The 25,318-nt window shown below is 30.0% G+C and overlaps 1 protein-coding gene across 2 annotated transcripts in view; it reads left to right on the top strand.

The window, feature by feature from the left end:
* LOC143065022 (uncharacterized) overlaps positions 1–25,059 on the top strand; it is a 48,822-nt gene extending 23,763 nt beyond the window's left edge. For both annotated transcript variants that reach the window (XM_076238298.1, XM_076238299.1), the window contains exons 2-10: positions 2,077–2,199; positions 8,897–8,993; positions 13,134–13,189; positions 16,517–16,567; positions 17,113–17,230; positions 17,632–17,683; positions 18,994–19,092; positions 19,715–19,795; positions 22,222–25,059. In XM_076238298.1, coding sequence (XP_076094413.1) covers positions 2,085–2,199; positions 8,897–8,993; positions 13,134–13,189; positions 16,517–16,567; positions 17,113–17,230; positions 17,632–17,683; positions 18,994–19,092; positions 19,715–19,795; positions 22,222–23,547 — 1,995 coding nt within the window. In that variant the 5' untranslated portion in view covers positions 2,077–2,084 and the 3' untranslated portion in view covers positions 23,548–25,059. The remainder of the gene's footprint in view (positions 1–2,076; positions 2,200–8,896; positions 8,994–13,133; positions 13,190–16,516; positions 16,568–17,112; positions 17,231–17,631; positions 17,684–18,993; positions 19,093–19,714; positions 19,796–22,221) is intronic.
* The last annotated feature ends 259 nt before the right edge of the window (positions 25,060–25,318 follow it).

Genomic DNA, 25,318 nt, shown 5'->3' with positions numbered 1-25,318 from the left:
ACAAAATTAATCTCGGAACAAATAAGATGTTACCATTCATCGTAAACCTGAGACTAATACATATCTATTGGTCCCAGCTGTTACTTAATATCTTATTAATGAAATTTTAAAAACTATTTAATTGTGGCTTTTCTATGATAAGCTTTTAGAAAAAAACAATACTTTGCGGTAAATTTACAAAAAAATATTTTGACTATTTTATCTCAAAATTCAGTCGAATTCCCTTCTTTCGTTTATTGACTTTGCATAGGAAAATCAGAGTGACTACAAAACGTAAATAGAAGCTTTACATAATTTATGAAAATATTCATTCTTTACGAAGAAATTGTGTATGTCGCAGATGTATACATTAATTGTTGCATATAAGAATATATATTAGCCAAGCTCCCGGTTTACAACAAATTGAAGTTTTTAACGACCTTGACTGACTAAACAGCCCTTCAGCTTGCACGGCCGGTTTGGACTTTTATGTTATCTTATATACAAGAAGAAATTATTGATTTGTTGAGGCAAAGTAACATCGTAAGTTGGTCCGTATTTTATCAAGGAACGACATCCATACTTTTGTATTGTTCTCACCATATTATCTGAAGTTCCGCATTATATACGGTGTGTATATGGTGCGGAACTAATATTACAAACATTTACGTCAGTAGCTGGAGATCGTATTACGTCTTATGTGTTACAAGATTGTTAGATTTTGTATAGTGTAATATCGTTCAGGTAACAACGTTCGGTGAGTGCACTAACCGTTTTTGTCGTTATCATTGCACTGCCTATAATCCGTAGGAATGTGAGGGCCAATCAATCATATTGTCCTTCTAATCTCTTCCCCAGAATTATAAAGGAAAGGATCAATAACCACACTGAATAGAAGTGATGTTTTACGATTTGACTACGTATAAAATCAATTAGAGAAGCGGATTGAAGGCGATATGTTACACACGATAAAGTGAAATGTATTCCTTTATTGAAATACATCTTCACCAGATGCGCATACAGATGCCATTTCTATTTCCCTTGATTACATCACTGGTAATGTTAATGTACATCAGAAGTGCGATGTATAATTCACCAATTACCAACACTATCTTATTTTACAATGAAAAAACACTCAGTACAGTGGGTTATCTTCTATTTTGTACACGAAGCTACACTTTGACTGTTATTGGATAAAATAAGATGTAAATAACGATTATTGTGATTTATATTGACACAAAGTATATATAGTTTATTGACTGTGAAACCAGGAAATAGATATAAATTGATTGAATGAAACAGCTAATAGATAAAACAATAAATGCATAATGGTGCAAAGCGCTGGAATACGAAATTAAAATAAGGAAACTTTAAATTAAATTGAATGTATAATAAATGGTTGGTCACATATTTTCTCAAATCTCCTTTCTCATTTATTTCTGATACGGAAAATACAGATACAAAACACGTTACATGAAAAAGACCAGTCATTATATGATTAAAAATTTCGTGAATAAATAACAGACGAGGAAAAAAAACAAGCAAAATAAGAATACGTATTTTTCATCTCGTAGTTTATATATATAGTTTATAGTGAAAAGTGCGTTAATGCATTAACTGATTTGTTATTTATTTGATTCAGTTGAATTGTGTATTCTCACATTTAATTTGAACAAGTCAGGAGAATAAAGGATTTTTATAGTATCATTAGAGAGTCGTACTAGATTCTACTCTTCACTCATTTCTATATTGATATTTTCTTTGTAAATTATTCACTTGACTACAGTCTTGGAAAAATACTTTTTATAGCTGATCGTGGTTTAAAATATATTATCTCCATTTTTACAATATCATTTCTATCTTTTGGGTTTGTAATGTGACCTATAATGACTAACCTTGACCTTTAAACAATTGTTAACCAAGTTACGTAATGTTGATATGAAATATTATTGTACCGCCCACATTTTATTACACGCTGTCAGTTCTTGACACCTTTGGTGGTCATTAATAACATTTTACTCGTTAAACATGTTACCTTCATTTAAAATATTATTACACACATGCACCACAAGAATTAAAATGTATCATATATTTCAGCTTGCGCAATGGCACATCGACCAAAGAGGACAAGTCTTCGACATCTACGAGAGCATTTGGTATGCGTGCTGTGTGGAGGCTACCTGATTGATGCCACAACGATCGTAGAATGTCTACATTCATGTAAGTTTATCTGTTTTGACAGTTTTCCGATATTGTTGGCGCAGACGATAACTGTACGTAGCAATGCCATAAAGGCTTTCAACTGTTATATGGTTAAGATTATCGTGATATTGGAATTCTATAGCAGATTGTAAATTAAATTATCAAATAAAAGCTATTTGTATTGTCGATGATTATATGATTTTCAAGGGATTAATATAGCTGTTAATAACTTACACGGATAGCATTAGGAAGTACTGTCCTGATATTATAGAATAATTATTACCTATATAGTAATTCAAAAGATGAATATTGTTCAATTCATTCAAAGTGAACATATGAACATATACTAACTTTTAAGGCAATGTTTATTGCGTCGAACATTTCTATTAGTTCTAATGCCAATTTCTTTTTTTTTTAAATTGTGTACAACTTAACTGCCTAAGGAAAATCGTGAATTACACGGACGTAGGAAATGTACGTATTTCGCAAAGATTAACATTTCATAAACATCTAATAGAAATGACTTTAAAAAAATTACTGAGGTAACATGCAAGTTATATTTAGTAAATGTAAACATAAATAATCTCAAATCTCAAATCTAGAATATTCATATGCAAATAATTTAATTTTGGATGTAACGCGTCTTTTGATTGGCTGACGTTATTTTGTTATCAGCCCATAGACATAATTTAGTCATGCGACCGTGACGTCATCAACGTTTTTTCATGGTTTTCTACGGTTTAAAATGGAATTTAGAATTAAATTATAAGAAATGACTGTAATATTTTATCTGTCTATTCGAAATAACATAAAAAATATTACAGTCATTCCTTAAATAAAGGAAGAATGATATGTTGATATAAATAAATGTCGTCTTGAACGAGGAAAATGGCTCGTCGATTGTATCGAAACGTATGTAAGAATCGGAAATGTTTAATCCATTAAAAAGATTTATTACATTGGTTGCAATAAATTACATTGATTTCCCAGTTAAAAAAAACCCTATAATTTCACATGTGAAATAAACGTGTTTTTTTCACTCTCTGACGTCATACAACAATAGGTGTTGTCGAGACGTCGATAACGGCGGATCAAAACAAATTGTGAATGCGTAAACAAAAGATATAGTTCCTTACATGTTTTACATTATTTTTTTGTTAAAAAAAGCCATTTTGCCAATGTAATAAAAAGAATAACTAATCGAAGAATTCAAATATCGTAAAATATTCAACTCGTGACCGAACAACACTGATAATTAACTCATGCGCTACGCGCATTCGTGAATTAATGTGTTGTTCGGTCACTCGTTGAATATTTTTCTCAATTTGAATTCTTCGATTAGTTATTCCGAGTATAAAGAATAGAAAACAAAATTCATCATTTGACAAACATGAAACATTTATTTAAGACATGCAGTCGGCTCTATGGTATGATGTTTACCTTAATTCAGATTTTGCATGTTGTTGCGTTCTAGAAAACATGTACGAGTTAGGAACATGCAATTTTCCATATAACAACCCTCTAAAATACAGGCACAATTATGTAGTTACAATCTGTTGAAGTTAAAAGTGACTTAGTTAAATCATAGATGTATAACCATATATGAAGAATGTGTGGTATGATTGCCAATGAGACAACTCTTCACATGAAACACAAATGACATAGAAATTAACAACTATAGGTCAGCGTACAGCCTTTTACAACGAGCAAAGCCCATACCGCATAGTCAGGTATAAAAGGCCCAAAATGACAAATGTAAATCAATTGAAACGAGAACACTAACGGCCAAATATATGTACAAAAAAAAAAATAACGAAAAACAAATATATAGCACATCAAGAAACGACAACCACTTAATTACAAAACCATTTGAAAGAGTATGACTGTTGGACGACGAAACCTTTTAAACAAACGCTGATGATCAGTAAGCATTGATTTTTGGGGAATGAGTATTAAAACCAACTGCCAATCCACTTCAAAATTCCATAGATAAATTTACAATTTTAGTATTTTTTTCTACTGTCTATATATAAGAAACCATTGTACCTCTTTTTTCAAATAAATAATGGCAATTCATAAAATTAGAATTGAAGAAAGCGAAAATACAAGCATTATTTCGTAGATTATAGTTTCTGGCTATCATTTATACCTGTCTTCATGTAATTAAGTTGTGTGGTCAAGTAATATAGGTTTATTTCAACATACCATAATCATATTTAACAATCATCACTTCAAAGGAACATCGTTTTTGTTAACATATATTTTTCACATTGCAGGGCTACGGTAATCATTCAAGTAGATCATTCTGTATTGTATTATGTTATTTCAATTCCATAAGTTGTTTTATACAACACCATGTTTGAAGGTATTCTAAAGTTTATTAAACGACTCCCTCTTGTATTCAGTTAAATTAATTCAAGCAATTATTACCGAACAGTTGCATGCCTCCGTTTCATTATCACGCAGGAATATATCTAATTCTTTTTATTCACAGTTTAAGGTATATTTTCATTTTTTGTTTTGTTTCATGCATTCCTGAGAAATGAATTTTATCGGATTTTAGCTGTTATTTACATAATTAATATTTTTACTTCCCAATTCTACACTTTTTTTCAACTAACTACGCAACATCTGATAAAGATATTGTTATCTCTTGTACTCGTTCACACGACACAAAAAATAGATTTGAATTGACAACAATTATGAACAGTAATCCGGATTAATATACCATTAACGTTACCTTATTTACTGCACAGGATGCGCATTTCAACAATCTCTTTATTGATGCTCGACTAACGAGGAACAACTATTTGTCCAAATTGATTATAGTTTTTTGCATACATGAATTTCCATTTCGCTCGTGTGCGGAATTTCATATAGTATGACAATCATACATTACAGAACAATGTGTGAATGGATACCAGATTCGAATCTGATAGGAAAATATTAGATGTACATATACGATTTGTTATTATACTGTCCTTTAATGGTCAAGGAAATGACATATTGTCTGCGTTTATTAAGTATGAAGGAAGATCTTTATTAATCGATGAATAAAATCAAATTAAAATATAATTATAGAACCTGATATCAAACAGCATACGTTTTTTTCTGTTGCAGAATTTATGAACGTGTTTGAAATACATATCTGTGATATTTAATAAACTTGCTTTACAAAATAATTTGAAAATTGGAGTATGCAAAAGACGTGGTAAATTTTCGTTTCTGATATTCTGTTCTAGATTGAAACACATTTGTTCTCATCCAATAAAGCAAGATCTGTTTGTTCAAATCTGTCATATTCCCTTTTGAAACTTCTCACCAAATATTATTTATGAATGCATACATATGTTAATAAGTGTCTGTGGATGCTACCGATCATGCATGCAGAATCTTCTAATTCCTTGTGAAAACCAAAAGCTATAATATATATTGCCAATTACACTGGTATTTTAGAGAGAATAACTGCGTATACATCCTTTAGAAACTTCATAACCGGTAGTCATCACAAGTACACTTCAATTCATAATGATTGTGATAAGCTTTTTTCTCATGCATTTTTGATACTTATGATGTCAGCACTTAATCCGGGGCATTTTTCTGAAGATAAATATTGTATAATGACTTATTTGTCAATTTATCAAACTTCCCAATCTATTTTATATCCTGGTTCTTAAACACCAGACCTCCTACAGTATCCTTTAGTAAAGAGTGGCCATATCCGAAAGATTACTTTTGACTATTGAAACAGGAGGAGTCGAGGGAAATAATCTAATAAACATATTTTTATTACACCGTAATTGTTTGCTTCAAAGTCAATAATTAGGTTGAATAAAAAAATAGGTTATGTAATAGGAATTAAGCATTTCTTTTTCTTTTCATGCAATTGAAATTATGTCATATAGAAAAATGTGCATATATAAAAGAGTACATATTATTTATTTTGTTCATTCTTTGAAAATGTTGAAAAATCGTGAATGGCTTTGGCTCACCACCAGTATATATGGTGTCTATATTTATCACCAATATATATGGTGTTATATTTATCACCAATATATATGGTGTTATATTTATCACCAATATATATGGTTTTTATATTTATTACCAATATATATGATGTTATATTTATGCACTAAATAAATGTTTCAGTTTAATTGTATGAAAGGGAATCATTGAATTAAACACAAGACTTGATGTAGTTTTCTCTGGTTTGTAGATTAATAATAAACGCAGCCAAGTATATTGTTACAACTTAACAAATAATTTCAATCAACAAGTCCATAACGTCAGTTGTATGTTATGATAATAAATCAAAACAAACACACTTGGCTGGCTATAAATATCAAAAACATAAAGATAGGTTTGTTATTTTAGATGTTACTTTTCGAATACTATGAATAATTCATAGATAACAAATCGTTTCCAGTTATTTTCTTTGCAGGTTTGCATTCTATATTTGTCATATAGTGTTTTTTATTTGCAGTGACATGTTGTACAATTAGTCTAAAATAAAAACAACATAAGGTATATGCACCCGAAGCGCTTTTCTGTATAAACCTTCACCAGGAACGCTCAGAGCCAAATATTTAAAAGCCAAGGATTTAGAACCGAACAACTGAATAGCTATGAACAAACTAACCTAATCAATTGACACTTGTCACGTGATGTTTTTCAAATTCTATAATAGTTATTGAATGGCCTGAACGTTTTGATGTTGTTGAATATGCTAATTTGTGTGGAGTTTGAAATAGTTTAACCGGTGTGATGTTGATTAGGTTAACCAGTGTGATGCTTAGATCGATTGGTGTGATGTCGAACGAATACTTGCTTGATAAGTTTAAAGCAATCTATCGAAAACATGAGCTCTGGCTAAAAATTATATAGTTATTTATTTTTACTGCTTTTCTTTTTTGTGTCTTCAGAATATATGATCGTTCTGTATAGTTTTAGCAGTAATTTTCTTCCTACTTTAATTGTATGTGTTTTTCCAAAAAAAATCTTATTTTAAACAACGTAATAGAAATAAATGGATACATAAAATAAATGAACGAATAAACAAATGAATAATAATGAAAGAATAAATATATACTTAAATAAAATACGAATAAATAAATGAATAAAATGAATAAAATGAATAAAATGAATAAATGAATAACATGAATAAATGAATAAAATGAATAAATAAATTTAAAAAAAAATTAAAAAAAAAAAAAATATAAAAAAAATAAATAAATGAAAAATAAATAAATAAATAATAATACAAATATAAATAAATGAAAAAATAAATAAATAACTAAATAAATAAAAACGATGAAGTACGGTTTAGGGCAGACACTTGACTTAGTTCTTATTATATTTGACAAGAAATATGAATTATATTATATATTGATTAAATCGTAAACAGAAATTTGATACCAAGGTATAAACGTTACTATCATATTTCATCAGTTTTGTTTTTGTATAGTGATTTTGTATTGATGGTATATCTTCTGTATAGTATATGTTGATTAAATTCAAAGCTTGGACTACTTTGAGTTTAACTTTAAGGTTGGATGCTTGACTTAAAAATATCTTCAATTTATTATATTAATTTTGTTGATGTTCTAGCTCACCCCCTATGTTTTATGAGGGCACTGTCTCATTGGCAAGCATGACTTTACCCCTGTGTTTGTTGGTGTGCTGTCTCATAGATATTTATGCCTTATGGCTTATCTCATTTCAAGCATTTTGTATTTGTTAAGTATTGTACAAATTCAGAAATTAACTGCAAAAACCATTTTCCCAACTGTTTCAACCATTCTTACCTTATGTTGTCTGTTTGTTCTCGCGTTTGTACGTCTTTTTTCCATAGGGCTCAGGTATTGCTGGCTAGTGTAGTCAGTTTTACTTATACATTTGGTAATACGTGCGATTCTTTGTGTATTATGTTGTATTCCAAAAACTGTTAAGAAACCAGTATATTTCTCCAGCCTCTCTCTCTCTAAAAAAAAGAAGTGATAGCGATTAGTATTCTTGGTATAACAAAAAGAGTACATAATAATGAAGAAGATGTCGTTACCTTTATATTGAACAAAATATAATTAGCAAGATATAAGTTGATTTGTTAAAACAAATAGCGTTTTATTATATTTTGTTCATATATAGGCAAACAACCGACACAAGTTTAACAAACAATTGTAAGGAAGTAGTAGACAAATTGATTAACGCATGTAACATATAGTGTCACAAATAAACGTAAATGTTGATATAGGTAAAAATATATAAAATAATCAATGTAAGCTAAGCATTGATACGGAAATTATTAGATTGATAGTGCTAACAGTGAAGTATCTCATGACCAAGATGCCTTATCGTATATTTATGTGTGTATTTAAATAAAGTATCTGTTAAGGTCTATAGTTTTTAAATATACGGTAGACACAATGTATTGCATGATCATGAAAATATTGACATAAGCTTTGTATAGACTTCTGAAAGTTTAATTCTCAAATAATAAGAAATACTTATCCACTGCTGCACTTGTAACACTATTTATGATTTATCGTTTAATTTATTATGTAGTAATTATTAATTCATACTTGATATAATTTAATGAGTAAAAATGCCGACAGAAAATAAGTTTGTTGCTTGTTTGATTCACGAATATTTTACATTTAATGACATATATACTGTAGTAATAAAGGCCTTAAGTAGATATATGTTTTTCTCTTTTCAGTTTGCAAGACCTGTATTGTACGATATTTAGATAGCAGCAAGTTTTGTCCAATATGTGACGTTCAAGTTCATAAAACAAAACCACTTATTAATATTAGGTTTGTATATTATTTAAATTTGCATTTGAGAAATGATTATCATATATACTTTCCTTGACCGATCACTATTTATACATATGTGTCAAGTAAAAATACGAGACGATGCACAAAGGTACGTTCTTTGGCTTGTATGACCCTGTACATTCACTGAAAATTAAAATTTGTATTATAACATTATTAATGATATAGATATGATATTCATATATACACTTATTGTTTACTTTTGAATTTAAAGTTAAACAGTATTTTAGTCTTTGTGTCGCGTTTGACTGGGTTGCATTATTGAATCGCCTCAAGGAAGATTTGTCAAATCAGAGAAACCACGAATTTGTATAGTAAGAAAAGTATGTCTTTATTTTAGATGTGTCTTGGGATAGGGTTTTTTGATAAATTAGTAGAAAATACTGTTTACATTAATTTGTGTAACAACTTATGGGAGAATAGAACAATTTGACGAGATCCCCGTCCTAAACAGAACTTTTGATATCAGGAAAGTTCTCCAACAGGACGTGGTATTATGGTTTATATAGGTTTAATTACTGAAAACAAATGACAATAGATACGGAGCCACCATATCTTTATCGTTCGAGTTCGTGTTCTAACAGATGACACTGAGGAGGTTTTCATCTAACTCTCATTCTCATAAACCTTTCGGATATATGAAATCAATCAAATAAGAAGAAAAAAATTAAAAGGGAATAAAAAGAAATATATAGTATTTATTCAAAGGTAGATTCACTAATTATAAAAATGTTAAAACAATTAATCGTGAAACGGAAGCTAATTTAATACTTTTTGGATTTTTTTGCCTTTTGTATACATTTGGTTGTAACTGTTGTTTTTTAATACTATTTAGCTTGCTTAGATATAGTGGTTAAAATTGTCAATTGAATGTTCCTCCAACGCCTATTTATATATATTTTTAAACCAATCAATAGCATTATATTAAACCTTCCACACACTAATTACTTCCGCTATCTATACTGCAAGTCATATCAGTACTTTATACAACATATTTATAACACCCTGCACATACTAAGTCTCATTTGAGATCAAACAATGCACACATATACTAGAATATTTGCTTCGAATTTGAATCCAATTGTTTTTTTTTAAAGTTGTGTACAAAAGGAATAAGTATCAAATTTCCTGTAATGGTTATTGAAGTTTTACGTTCAGGCATCGAGATAAATGTTCTATTTTGTTCATGTATTCAGTTTATTGTTACACATTCAATGATTGAAAAGGCGTGTGAGAATGTTCGAAAAGTGACTTAAACACGTGCTGTACTCATCAGCCGTCTTATGCACATGCATTGAACATTGGCACGCACTTGCTATTTCACGTCAAATTAGCTTTAGAAGACGACCCTTGGTGTTCTCTAATGTAAAATGTATTGATGTAAATCCAAGAAGTCCACTTATCGATCGAATTTATTATTAGCGATGATTACTTCTTTTGGCTAAATTTGATATCCATTATATTTTTTGAGTCTGTGCATGCGTGGATATAGTTAATGATTATTTTAGTAATAAGTGTTTAAATATAAAGATTTTTGTTTTTTCTTGACTGTATCAGATTAGAATAAATAAATTGTGTAAATATATATAATTAATTTATCTAGAATTGAAATAACGCCCGTTTCAACTGTGTAATTCGACTGTTTATTTTTTTTAAAGAAAGTATCATACCAATTTAAGAAAAGCATCTTTAAATGCATATCTGAGTTTATTAGTCTTACATATGTTTTAAAACAGCGTTATAATCCATGTCATCATATAAGCAAAATGACAAAGGAATCTGTATAAATTATAGTTTCGACATAAATATACGTACTGTACGTATGGTTTTACACAGATATACGTAATGTACGTGTGGAGTTGGACATACATGTATACGTGATGTACGTGTGGATTTGACAGATATACGTACAATACGCGTGGCGTTGAATGACACATATATACGTATCGTACGTAGGGGTTTCGCTCGTTTTGATAAGGAATGGTCCTTTCATTTGTGTTAAATATCATATGTGATCATATGTGCATGTCGTATACATATAATGTGATATTTACGTGTGTGTTATACGATATATACATGTGCATATTGTGTGTTAAAGGTATCTAGTTTAATTATTCAAATCGTGTGCAAATGCTAAATGTTAACTGCAATGCTTATAACTACTCAGTTATTTATGCTAAGAAGATTGATTGTCTTATTTGGGTTTTTTTCTTTTCTTCAGTTGAGGCCAAGGTTATCGCTTCCACTAAAGATTTCGTTTTATTTTTTACTCACCAAAGGGGGTGGCATTTATAATACACATGCATACAGCGGTCCTTCTATAATAAATATTAGCTTTTTCTATGAAGTTGTGAAGAATCTGGCAGTGTCCCTGTATTCCTTATTCTGGAGAAAATCCGATAATATTAGCAACTAAAATTGCTCTGTCACTTAATTGTAATTTGTTTGGAGTGGATTGATATGAATTATACATGCGGTGTTCAAAAATGGCAGGAAATTTATTCATTGATTTTTCCACGTCGACAAAAATTGAATGAAAGTGCTATGTGCACGATACCACTGGTTATAATAGGGTTATTTTACGAGCAAATCCTTACAACGATGGACCATTAGCATATTTTATTATATTATAAATAATGAGATATTCAGTTTCTTTGTCATAATAATAGAGTACTTGTCTACATGACGAGAGAAAGAGACGTATTTGTTCACACAGAGGGGATACTATATAGTGTCCGAAATATAAAAAAAAGTTTATTGAATTATTTCATATCAAGATAACATGATATTACAAAATTAATGTATGCGAGACCTATAATCTGCCCAAAAGAAGTGTCATATACCTCAACGTAAGACCATCTATAAAAGACTCGACAGTAAGATATATGTCAGATTGTTTATTGAAACTATTCTTTTTTTCTTCGCTAAGATGTTTTTATAGACATGAATAAATAAAGATAAAGAAAAAGATATTTATCAGAAAATGTTATATATTGTATATATCTGTCACTGTACTGTACAGTCCACCTTTATTTTCGTAGTCCAAACATATTTGTTTATTAAAGTTGAATTCGTTGTACATGTATTTTTCTTTTGAACAACGATCATACATATATTCAATATTAACAGAATGCGAGTAATACATATTTATGCTCTCGTTTCTTTAGAGCTTGTATCAAAATTATTATTTAAATTATTACAATTTTTTCGGGTGAAAGTTTGCTATTTTGTATTTTAATTTAAACTGATATGGTTTTTATTTTGATATAAGATCGTCCTTGAGATGAAGTATTATTGGACTTTAATCTGGGAAAACATTGTTTAACGAGTTGAAACTCTATTTGAACTAACTTCCTTTATTTCTAGTTAATTCAAGTACTCTTAGGTCGGTATAGTGTATGTCTCTTTGTCTTTCTGTTAGTTGTTTTCGTCCTTGTCCTGATCGGACGAGTCCAGTTCTTCTCAGCTGATTTCGATAGTTTGAAGTTTGGTATCTTATTATCCGGATTTGCTCATTGTTGAATACCTCATGGCGACCTGTAGGTGTTTACATCCTGATTCTTAGGTTTTTGCTGGATTATTGTCTAATTCACAATCAAACACATCTCACTATTTTTACATCGAGTCTCTTGTATCGTTAATCAAACTGCACGAAAGAATTGAAAGATAAATTTATATGTTGCAAACAAGAATTACTCCAATAACTCTATTTTACATACTATGAAAATAAATTTCATGAGACAATCATATAAGACAAAATTAAGTATCATTTCTTATTTACTTATGTAAAACCGGCCATTGTATGCTTTCCTTTGCATACTATATGTAGCAATTATTAATAAATAATAAATATGCTACACCACTCGTGCATGTTGCAGATGAGATTGTCTTGATATGCTTTAATGCCTTAATTCACCAACTATATAAATATATCTCTACGCAGTCTTCAGACCAAGGATTAGCATTAATAGAACAGTCTACCTATTTTGAATGTAGAAGCGCATAAGAAGGCGACAAAGTTAAAACAAAGGAATTCGAAAATACCTTCGAAAGATCATGCATGACCATTACAGCTAGATCAAACAGCTATAAATAATTGTTTTTTTCTATCCTTTTCAGAATGGACCATACTTTACAAGATATGGTATACAAACTGGTGCCTGGTCTATTTCATGGTAAGGTTTATTGACGTCTATAGATGTAATGTTTTAATTCCAGTCATTATAATAGGTTGTCAGATTCATTTGATGCGTTTATTTATTTAATTGATAGAGTTACAATGATTGTTTCGTTTTCATGTCTACTAAATTATATATCACATCAAACAATCGCGAAAAAAATTCAGATGCATATGATAAACATTATTGTTGCAGTTGTTTGTTCAGCCAAATTATCCTGAAACCGTGAATGGAATTAGCCCATTATCATTCATAATAATATTTAGTTGAGCAAATGATGCGTAACCATTCCTGTAGTGTCAATGGCCAGAACGGTCTTTTGAGCATGCATTTAAGTGGTTCTCAACAACACACATATTTACACGCATACACAACTGTGTTGTATGTGTTTGTGTCAAAAATTTAAGAGAACTGACGGAAGATTATTCATATACACTTTCCTGTACTAATGTTAATTGTATGTTCTGTGGCTTACTTATCTTGTCTTTCCACGGAATGATCGAAATTAAAAGAGGAAAGGTTAATATCTGTGACTGACTGGTTTTGGAAGTAAAAAGATACAATGGTCATTAATCTATTTGTACCAAAATCTCAATTATTCGGGAAGGAAAAACTCTACAAAAGAAATTGATTTGTATTCCGATTTTAAATGCTTCCATAATTATTGCGTTTTTTCTCTTATATTCGCTTTCTTGCTAATAATACATGTTATATGTATTCCATAAAAGTCGTCTTATCATGCATAAGCTCCATTGTCTCGGATTTGACCTCGAAGTATTTATGCTGTTCTCTTAAGGATAATCTGGTATTTGATTATCAGTCAGATTAACCGAAAATTTTATTTAGGATTTATCAAGAGTGGTAATACTTTGTCTTATTTTAAGATTTTTCAATCGTTTATAATCGGACACCAAAAAGTGTACATGCGTGCATATCAGTAGACGAAAGCTTTTTACACAGTCGGTCTTGCTCCAATTAGAGCTCATGGATTCCGTAAGATTTGTGTCTCTTGATAATATATGATTTTCAATTTTTGAAGATAAGTAAAATACTGTTGCCTCTCACCTACATGGTTTTAACTGAATTGTATTGTTGAATTAAACGCATATGACATATGCAAAGGACTTCTTTGAAAGGGGATCGCTAGTCAAAGTTGTGAGGTAAAATATGTCATGGTGTACGCCAATGTTGTCATAGCGGGTTAAACATTATAAAATTACCTTCATGTCCATCATTTCAAATTTGCCATAATTTTTGTCTCTCTACCATGTTTTGTTAGCCCTTTTTTGCATTAAATACTAATCGTTTCCCATGGAAAATATACGACAGGCCAAAACAATTAATACCGCATCACATAAAACAATGGTCACCTTGTTCAATTATATTTCCATTATTTATATATCTTTATTGATGGCTTGCTCACTAGGAAATTTTGCCTTCAAAAAGTGAACTTTCGGCCATTTGTTGCAAGCTGTAAAAAATAATTTATACTATATATAAAAAGCGGATTGGTTTTCATCATCATTATTTCTGGTTTTCTTTGGTGGAAGAAGACTTCAAGTCTTCTGAAAGCCTTTACTGCCGGCTGTAAAATCATTGAACCGTTATCAAGTTGTATATGCCGTATCCCTTTCTGTGCTTTACTATTTCGTAACAACTTCCGTGCCATTTCTTGACACCGATCACACATGATCTAAGCATCTGCATCATTTAATTTATTGGTTAGGTGTGAAAAACAATCACTATCGTTAGTGTTATATAATTTCTCATGTTTTACTGTCTTAATATCTTCCCTTTTATCCGTATGGTAATTCAAGTTACCTTTTATGCATCTTTTCCCACCTCAGAGCAATCAGCTCTTTGATTTTACATTTACTATAATCATGAATATGTTAAAAAGCAGTCTAAAACATGCTCATGCAAATTCTAAACACACAATATAATATCCGTTTGTAACAACTTTCAACATGCATGACAAATATCTATATACTTTATCAATAATATTTAACTGCCGATGTTTTTCATGTTTCCATGCCGACTTGGGACTAAACCCGGTAATAGCGTTTTCAAGATATCGTTGTTTCAGAAGCTACCATTATACGGTTCTGGAAATCTGAACACCAAGAAATAGACTGTTCTAATTTTAGTTATTGAATATTTCTGTCCGATTAAGCAAGGAAAAAAACAAATAGATAAAAAATTAAAAATTAAAAATAAATTAATATAATAATGATATGACGTATGACACATGTAATTAAAGAAAGACAGAGATAATCGCAGAGGCATCTGTTGGCAATACTCAAATATCTGTTTGACTGATTTGGACCGGAAGGATATGCATGGTAGAGTTTTTTTTTCGACAAAGAAATTCCTGAAACGAACGATAAATTATGACAATTCTTTAAATTATACATATCTCTAAAATACAATGTCGGTATTCGTTAGTTTAATCAGAGATATGTATAGATATATACATATGTATATAGGTCTCCTTTTTAATTCAGACATTAGTTATATATGCAAAACAAATAATTTCATATCAAATGGCTTGTATTATTGTTACAGTATATTATGCAGTTAGATGAAAATTTAGAATTACTTATCTCATACAAAAAAGGCAAATATCAGTATCTGTTGCAACAATGAAAGTCACTTTAGCTCGGGATTTAATAATAAAACCAATAAAGATTAAACGACATACATCTGTATACACTTTACCTGTGTTAAGCGATTTTAATTATTTTACACGACTATACATATTATTTCAATACCCTTTATACAAAAAAATAAATATAACATTAGATTTTAAACTTTTTTTTGTTAATATTTTTACTTAGATAAAATTTTGTCATAGATTAAGTATTATATTTAGTTATTTTTCCTCAAATTCATTTGCCAGATGTTTAGTTCTTTCCTCTTTATTATTCATAGCATTAACAGCTGAGCGATATATTAACACACACGCGGATAGTTACTTTAGCATATGTATTTTGTTTAATATATTATTAATGCAAAGCTGTAGAAATTCTTTGGTAATCATAGCTGACAGACGCACTTCTCGTGTGCCAAAATATCATTTATACTACAGCAATTTAACATCTTTTATGTAAATGAACACTAAAATATATCATATTGTGCGTGAGTTTAAAAATGTATAGGTCCATTTATATCTTACCCAAAACATGTCCTTAATTAGTGTATTGTTGTATACCTGATATATTTATTATTATCTATATTCTTTTGGCCACGGATATCAAAAAAGAAAAAGCTATGATTTATTGAAAAATGTATTTAAAGTAAAACTCGTCTGATTCTGTTTTGCAGAGGAAATGAAAAGACGTCGAGAGTTTTATAAAGAAAACATTGACGATGAAGGTTAGTATGACAAATGTTGGTTCTTGGGGTATAAAATATTCATTCAAATGCTCTTAGTTATTTGCCTACAACCATTAATGTCTTAAAAGCGTTACAAATGTGAATCGGAAGTGAATCAAATTAATAGCCACCTGAAATTATATAATATTGCGAATAACTGTTCAAAAATTGTATGCACCTCTTTTACTCTCACACATTCCAAAGCAAAAGATATGCATTTCACAACTGATGACGTCTCAAAGTGATGTTCTTTCTACCAATCATGAAGATTATTTTATTTTGATTTATCCCAATACTGTTTGGGGTCTTTGACAATTTACTTTAAAATGCAACACCCATGACATAAGTGTTTGATTCGATGTCTTCGTTCTCGGACTAAATGGTTTAACTGTAAAAGTTCACGGAATAAGTTTTTGTAAAATCTTACGAAATATAATTTTTTTTAAGAAAAAAGAATTTATATACTTACAAAACAGTATACAGTAGAACAGATTATGCATATAAAATGATTTGCTTATTTTAAATTTTTTACACAAATTTTGCAGATAGTCCAGATGGACCTTGGCCAGAATATTACATAGATGATGATGGTGAAATACAGCGAGAACGTGTCATCTTTTCTGACGACGAACAGATCAGTTTATCACTTCAACTAAGTACCGAGTGAGTTTTATAAATGCATACGGTCACTCATTACTATTGGTTAAACATAATGTTCTTTATCTATCAAGTTTCAGAATATAATCCACGTAAAATATTTACATTTATTTCTTGTGCTTCAGCTAAACCTGTCTGGAACTTTTCCAAATCATTTACTTCTTTCAGACATTTGGTTTTTGTGTTTTACGGGTGTTGATGTGCATAGCATTCAACACTCTCATACGTTCCTTATCACAAGTGCAACATATTAAATTTCATTCTACAGTAGTTAAAATGTGCATTATATCAGAAAAAGCTGCACAAGTTATCAAAAGCCTGTCATATTCTGTTAGTTTATAATCTATTTACATTCCTTTCATCGTTAGTTTCTAAATTCAATAACAGTACTATCAAATATCTTACAGCGGTAAGCCACCCAAATCACCTGATAAAAGGGATCCCAAGAGTTCACCAGAGGTCAGTATGAACATAGGATTTAATGTACAAAATAATAATACACTATATCAACAATAGAGGTTCCCTTTGATACCAGATTACGTTGTGTATAATTTGTTTGAACATGCCAGGTCATATTGATTAGATTTGATTCTTACATATCGTAACAATATCTTTATAAAATAATATATTAGTTCACTGAATTGACATGTGTTGATCTTCTTAGATATATCTAGCAATGGTAGCGGTTACTGATATAACTTTAATATTAAGTGTTTCTTATTTGGAACTATTTTCTTTGAATTTATTTTTTTATTTATACAGCTTCATATATTTAGGTTCATCTATTGAAATAGTTTTCTCTACCATTGATTAATGTTTACTTTAAAATGATGTAATATATGCTTGTTTCGTGGAAAAGACCCTTTTCTGACCAATTATTGTTTCTGAATTTTCCGAATCATTTGATATTTGCAGTGATTCAGTTAAAGAAAGCCTGTAGTTCTAGCAAAATAATTGAATGAATATTAGTAATTAATATTTGGTATTTATATATACCGGTTTCAAAATATCAAGTTTTTATATACCGCTCAAATGCATCAAATTTTGGAATTCGGTAGTCGCTTTATTTAAATGATGATAAACTGATAACCTAAACCACAACAACATAAATATTTCAGTACTTGAAGTATAAATACAACATTATCATAAATTATACTTATATTTATATGTTAAGATTTATAATTATTTTTACATGAAATATTTGTGCCTATAAAGAAAGATATCCGTATCAATTGGACTGCATTATTATTATTATTAAATTATTATAAATTATTTTGATTTCGGGTTGATTAAACGTTCAAATACTTCCTTGGTAAATAACCAACTTAACAATTTGATAATAATTTTATTTGATAATGAATTAATTTGCATTCCCTCTTTTCTTATCTAGTTCTAAAATAAGCCTATGTCATGAAATTTCGGTAAAGTGATATTTTAACTTTTGAATCAAATGGAGTAGAGTTCTACTATATGACAATCGATTACAACTAAAAAACGGCAATAAATTAAAAAGTTAACCATCAGCTTAATGTAGGCCTTTGCATAATTACGAAAACTTGTTCATGTGTTGAATAGAAACATAAATGGTGACAAGGCACAACCCGATACATAATCTGCGTCTAGGGTCACCAAGGTCAAGGTTGCGGTCTGATGACTCTGTTGTTTCTTTGTTTTTACAGAACAAAAATCAGCACAATTGCTTTAATGGTAAGATTTAACATGGTTATAAAAGAAAAAAAATCAGTGCTTTTTTCATGTTTTTTTTGTAGATGACTGATTGTCGTTATTTGTTGTGTCCTGCTGCCGTAACCGTATCACATTTGAAGAAATTCATTCGCCTGAAATTCAATCTGTGTGACCGATATCAGGTATATATAAATTATCCCAAACCAACCACGTGTATATAACCTGTATTTCTTAAGGCATATGGAAGTATTCATGTGAAGTGTAATCAGTCTTTTAAAATTTATTTCTTGCGGTTTTCAAATATTAAGTTTATTGTCAGTTGTAAATTAAAAGATTAAGATTTGACAAGGATATTTTTATAGTTATCAGATTTCCTCCATACATATTTATTTCTATATGTCTGACCTATTTATAAGACAAAACTTTAAAGCTATTGTACTTTTATTTGTTTACAAATACAGTTGGATGGAAGTAAATATTAAATCCGGGTAATTGTTAGTTTAGGAGATTGATAATTATGATATTAAAAAAGACTACTTCCATTCTTTTATTGTAATTTTGATATGTATTAAAATGACATGGCAGTATAAATAAATAAAAAACGACGATTCAAAATTCTTTTCCTTTGATAGTTTACTTTTTACATATTTTGACTTAAATGGAGAGTTGTCTCAATGGTACTCGTACCACATCTTCTTGTATTTATTTTGTACTAAGCAGTTTTCATAAGTTGTAGGTTCTTAAATTTAGTATTGTTAGATACGCAGTATCATTATACATAAATTGTTTTTTGTTTATTTGAAGATCGATGTTTATCACTCTGATGAAATCCTTCAGGACCATTACACACTTATGGACATTGCATACATCTACGCTTGGAGAAGAGTAAGTTTATTTTTATTTAATTTGATATTTAGTAATAAGACAAAAGCTTCTTCAAAATGTATTTTTTTTTGTGTTGAATTGATTAATGTTGAAAGGATCATCTTGTACGTAAGAAGATCCTCACTTTGAATATTGTGATTCGTATTTGCTAACCCATTTTATTCCCTGTAGAACAACAATATAATAAAAGAGAATATAACATAAAATAAATTAAATCGTTTTCTATTGTTACACTTTAGCAGAGCTTTTGATGGCAATATATATTTGCCCGTAAATGATGCGTTGACGTCACAAAGGACATTGATAAAAATGTTTTTTATTTACCTTTCAAATATCCTCATTTTACTCATAATTACTAATTCATTAAAAGTGATCTTTAAATGCTGTAACATTGAAAATATTTTTTTGTACTTTGAACAAGGTGAGTACAAATCTGAGAATATCTGTGTCGCATATGACAGCATTGTCTGTTTGTTATATCAACAATCCCGTCATTTGCCCTCTATTGTGGTATACTTACAAACAAATTTGTATTAACAATGAGCAACACGACGAGTGTCACATGTGGAGCAGGATCTGCTATCACTTTGGAGCACCTAAGACACCCCCGGTTTTGTTTTGGGTCAGTTGTTTAGCTTTGAAGTGTTTTGTAAAAATTTAGTCTTTTCAACGTTTTTGATTTCGTTGGTGTCTCTTCGACTTATTTGATTGTCCCATTATATCTTTTGTGGTTTTTATGGCCCCGCCGTCACCAGAACGATCAATAAGTGTTTCTCGTAGTAGTCTGTTCGTACGTACGTCCCATAATTGGTTTACATTATTTAATGTTAGTTTGCCTCAACCAAATGATATGCAACTAATACACAATGCCTAGATGGTGACGTGTTTTTAGACGTTTCGTGTTATGCCCATTTATAAAGTAATGTGCAAGCGGGGGCATCATCTGTCTCCCATTTATATATTCTTCATTTATCAAATAAAAGATTGACTTTCTCTTTCCGGGCCAATACAAAAATTAATTTGAGGATGAATACCCTTTGAATATAATATAATAATTACTCTTATCCATTTTTCTTCAGATTATTCGTTTGATCAGATGGGAACCGATTTTTGTATAACTATAGCATTTTCACCCAAGAAGGATTTGAAAATGTTATCATTGCAATTTCTGTATAGTAGTTTTCCGCGTACGAAATTTTGATTGAGGTCTTTAGTTATGAAATTGCCATACAATATAACTCATTTACGGTTTGTAAAAATTGTTTGGTAAAAAACCAACGTTTTACAGAGTATTTGTCTTAAAAAGAAATCATGTAATTCATTGTTACTTGTAGTAATTTTAAGATCTTGATTTGAACAGATGAAAACATGCATGCTATTGAAAATGAAATAGGTCTTGATAATCCTGATTTTTTTTGTCGGTATATATCGACGATTTGTTTAGTCAACAAGTATTCTATATATATTTGTCTACATTTATGTCGCGGAAGTGAGACGTAGTAATCCTACATTCCGTCGGCGGCGTCAACATTTAGGTTCAGTCTGTGGTTAAACTTTTTTTAAGACATTAATAACCTTGTCAAAAATTTATGGAATTTTATGAAATGTAAACAGAAGCTATAATATGACAAAAATCAATATTTAGTGCAAAAGTTGAAAATATTTAGTTTTTTCATTTTTTTTTGTGTTTTTGTCACTTTGTTTTGTTACAGTTAATTTTATACATTATTATATAAAAGTTATTAAAGTACTGTATCAATGTCATTGTGAAACTTTCATGGATAAATACACAATTTGACAAACGTTTCTTATGACTTAAAGAAAATGTCCACAACACAATGATGATTTTTGATATTTCCCCCTATTTTACTGGTAATAGGATTTGTAAGACACCAACCTTCATAAAATTTTATGATGGTTTTGCAGAAGCTTTTTTACGATAAAGAGATAATGTCTGAAGTAGAACGCTGAAAAATATATATTTCATTTTGCCGTATTTTACTGATCGATGGACTTTGTTTTATCAAATAACATTTACGGAAGTCTGGGATAATGTTTTTGACATGATCCATTTCTTAATATTAATTGATTATCATGGAACTTGGACAGATGCTAAATATTTTGATTAAAAAAAGTATCTGAAGAAAAAAGTTAGATACTGATTTATAATTTCCGTATTCTACGGATAATTGTTCTACTTATTACATTCAACATAACACTTTTAAAAACAACAATCGCAGACGAGACACAGGGTCCGCGGAGACCCTTTACGAATTAAAAAAATTCTTTATCAATGAAGATCACGTGTCATCAGAAGTCTATTTGCATTTATTCACGTATTGATACCTTTCATTTTTCAAAATGTTAATTAACATATGAAGGAATATAAAATGTTATTTATTGATTGTATATCTGTTTTATTGCAGAGAGGACCTTTAAGGCTATTTTATACCGTGTACACAAATCCCGCTAAACGGATTAAACGAAGTATATCTGCTACAGTAACATCAGACATTGACACGAGTATTGTTGAAATGCCTTGTGCCACCAAACCGTCCGAGAATGCGGACGATACTGATAAGAAAGTGGCTTCTCCCGTTCAAACATCAACCAAATATGACGACCAATCAAAAAGTGAAACAAAGAAGCCTGAGCTTCCATTGTCTACCACCAGCTCCAGTAAATGTACAGAAACTGTTAGTTCCACAGTAGATTTTTCAAAACAGGAGAACAAGGTACAAAAACCAACTACTGAAGTCGTCACACAAAATTTAGAAATACCAAAGAAAACAGAAACAAAGAAAACAGAAACAAAGAAAACCTCTGACATACAAAAAATGACAGAAATTCCGACATGTACTCAAATCAATGTGCCAACTCCTCACAGATCATTCTTATTAGGACCGAAACCAAAAGAAAAAATGGAAGCGAAGCAAAAGGAGTTGTCAAGTTGGAAAAACTCTAAAGAGAAAATATTAAGTCTACCAGTGAAACATCCAGATAGTAAAATAACAGTCCCTAATCCAAGGCCTGTAGAAAATGTCTCGAAAGTCTCAACTACTCTGAAACTACCAAGTGCTTCAATTACTCATAGCAACGGCAAGATCACGAACACTAGTGCTACTAGCCAAATAATGAAAGCAAGCAGCAGTAGCAATTCTATAGGAAGCAAAAACACGATTTCAGTAAACGATAAACAAATTAAACGAACTCATGTCGATTGTTGTGTTTCCCCTGACACAAAGAAACCAAAATACAATACGGAATCTCTTGCTAAACCCGGGATTTATAAAAATGGGAAGGATAACCATGTAAATAAACCTGTCAACATACCATATGTAACTAAATCTCCAGCAAGTCTCGTGGGTAGTACATTGTCGTCTGCTGATAAAGCACGCAAACTTCTTCATATACCGGAGAGGCCAATCCTTCCGTATGCCCCTATGGCCGCGCATTATCAAAGCATGAATGGTTTCTCCTACTATAGACCACCAATACAGGATTATGGTAATGATGCCCCTCAGGACCTTAGCATGAAAAAGAAATCTATCGACTCTAACGATAATTCAAAGAATCTACCGGATTCAACAAAACACTCGCCTCCGGCACCTAAAAGTGCTTCTGAAAACAATCAGAAAAAGGAAAAGAACGGCGAAATTGACAAGTACGCGTTCACTGATGATGACGCAGCTACACCAGTTACGTCACGTAAACTGCAACACGTAAAGTCAGAACCTTTAACCTTGAATTGAATGATTATTCTATGGCTTCTATGGATAAGAAATTTTAATGTGGGTTTGTCAAATAAGAATTTGTATTGAGGATGATACGATTGATAAGTTCTAAGGACGTCTTGCTTATGTGACAGAATATAAGTTAGTGCTAAATTGTTTGTTTATAACGTCATGCATGAGAACAGAATGTGGATTTTATTAGACTGTTCCATTAATAACTAAAAATGGATGTGAATAACAAGTGATACGTTTACACAGTGTTGAATTATGTTATTGAAAAGTCAATGCTTATAGCACAAACTGCATTTGTAAATGCTAGCTTCTTCAAACACACTGGATGTATGTATTAATTATAAGCTTTATAGTTTAAATATTGGACCAGGAGAGGTCTGTGTGGATATAGGTGATTTTTCTTCATTCCATTTAAATCGTTATTCTTTTTGGACATACTATTTTTTCTTCTTAGAATAATGGTTGCTTTGCCCTAGACGTAGTGGTTCTTTTCCTTCTGTTTGTTGGTAAAAATATAAAATTAATTAATTCAAAAGTTCCAAAAGCTTATGTCTAACCAATTATCATATTTAAAAAAAAAATAACAATTAGAATTTAACTTTTTGCATAAATAAGTTTTTTGATAGATCTTTTCACTGTTGATAAATTTTAAATTATATTTTAATTGATTATTGGACAAACTATTTCAAAAAAATATGTATTTTTTTTATTATGTGTGCTAATTGATTTTAAGCATTTTTATTATACTTCATAGCCTTTACACTATTATATTTTTCATTTTCCCACATTCATAACAATCATGTATAATATAACAATCATACATTACTGTACATAATCATTTTTTGAATTTTGTTTTAAGTTTGTAAAGAAACAGTTGTTTTCTTAATATTATGTATAACATAATTAAAAGTCATGGGTATCAATTTTACTCTTTATAACTTTTATGGAAAAACAAATCATAGATATTGATTTTATTATTTGTGTTAATGGAAAATGATAATAATAACTGTAAAAAATCCAGCTTAAAAGTCCGATTGAATTAAAAGTCGTTAAACTTTTAAAAATTGACAAATCATATTATGGTCTTTGTATTTTTGTCCCAGAGTTGTTCATTAATTCCATTTATATTCTATCTAAATATTGCGCTATGGTGATTATATTATATCTTTCAGCTGGTTTAATTTTACAGAATGGTTTAACTCTCTTTTCCCGTTCTCCTCTCTTTCTCTCTCTCTATCTCTTTATATGAAACAATGTAAGGTGCAAACATTTTTGATATGTGTTTATTAAAATATGTATTAAGTGTTATGTTTTCCTTTTACTTAATATTGTTTATATTTGATTTTAAAGCTATTTATTTTAAGGATAAATATATTATATTGAATGAAATCCTTGTGAAGGAGTTAACATTATTTTATGTTTGGTTGTATGAGATACAATCTGTTACTGTCTGTTGTTGTAGAAATAAACAAAAGTTTATGTGAAATGTTCGTTTGCATTAAAATAATAGTTCATGATTATTTTGTAATAGAGTTTTGCCTAAAAATTAAATTCACAAAACTACTAAGCTCTGAGAAAAGTTCCAAACAGAACGTCCATAATCAAATGGCAAAATCAAAAGTTTAAACACACCAAACGGATGGAAAATTGTCATATTCTTGACTTGGTACAGACATTTTCCATTTTTGTTTCACTTTCAGTGTTTTAATTTGAAAGGCATTGAAACCTATTGAAATATCCTATATCCATAATACATTTAAAAAATAGTATAGAGTTA

Source organism: Mytilus galloprovincialis, chromosome 2 (assembly GCF_965363235.1).
Source record: "Mytilus galloprovincialis chromosome 2, xbMytGall1.hap1.1, whole genome shotgun sequence".
Lineage (NCBI taxonomy): Eukaryota > Metazoa > Mollusca > Bivalvia > Mytilida > Mytilidae > Mytilus > Mytilus galloprovincialis.
The sequence above is the reverse complement of the archived record's forward strand: the minus strand, read 5'-3'. Positions and strand labels throughout refer to the sequence as shown.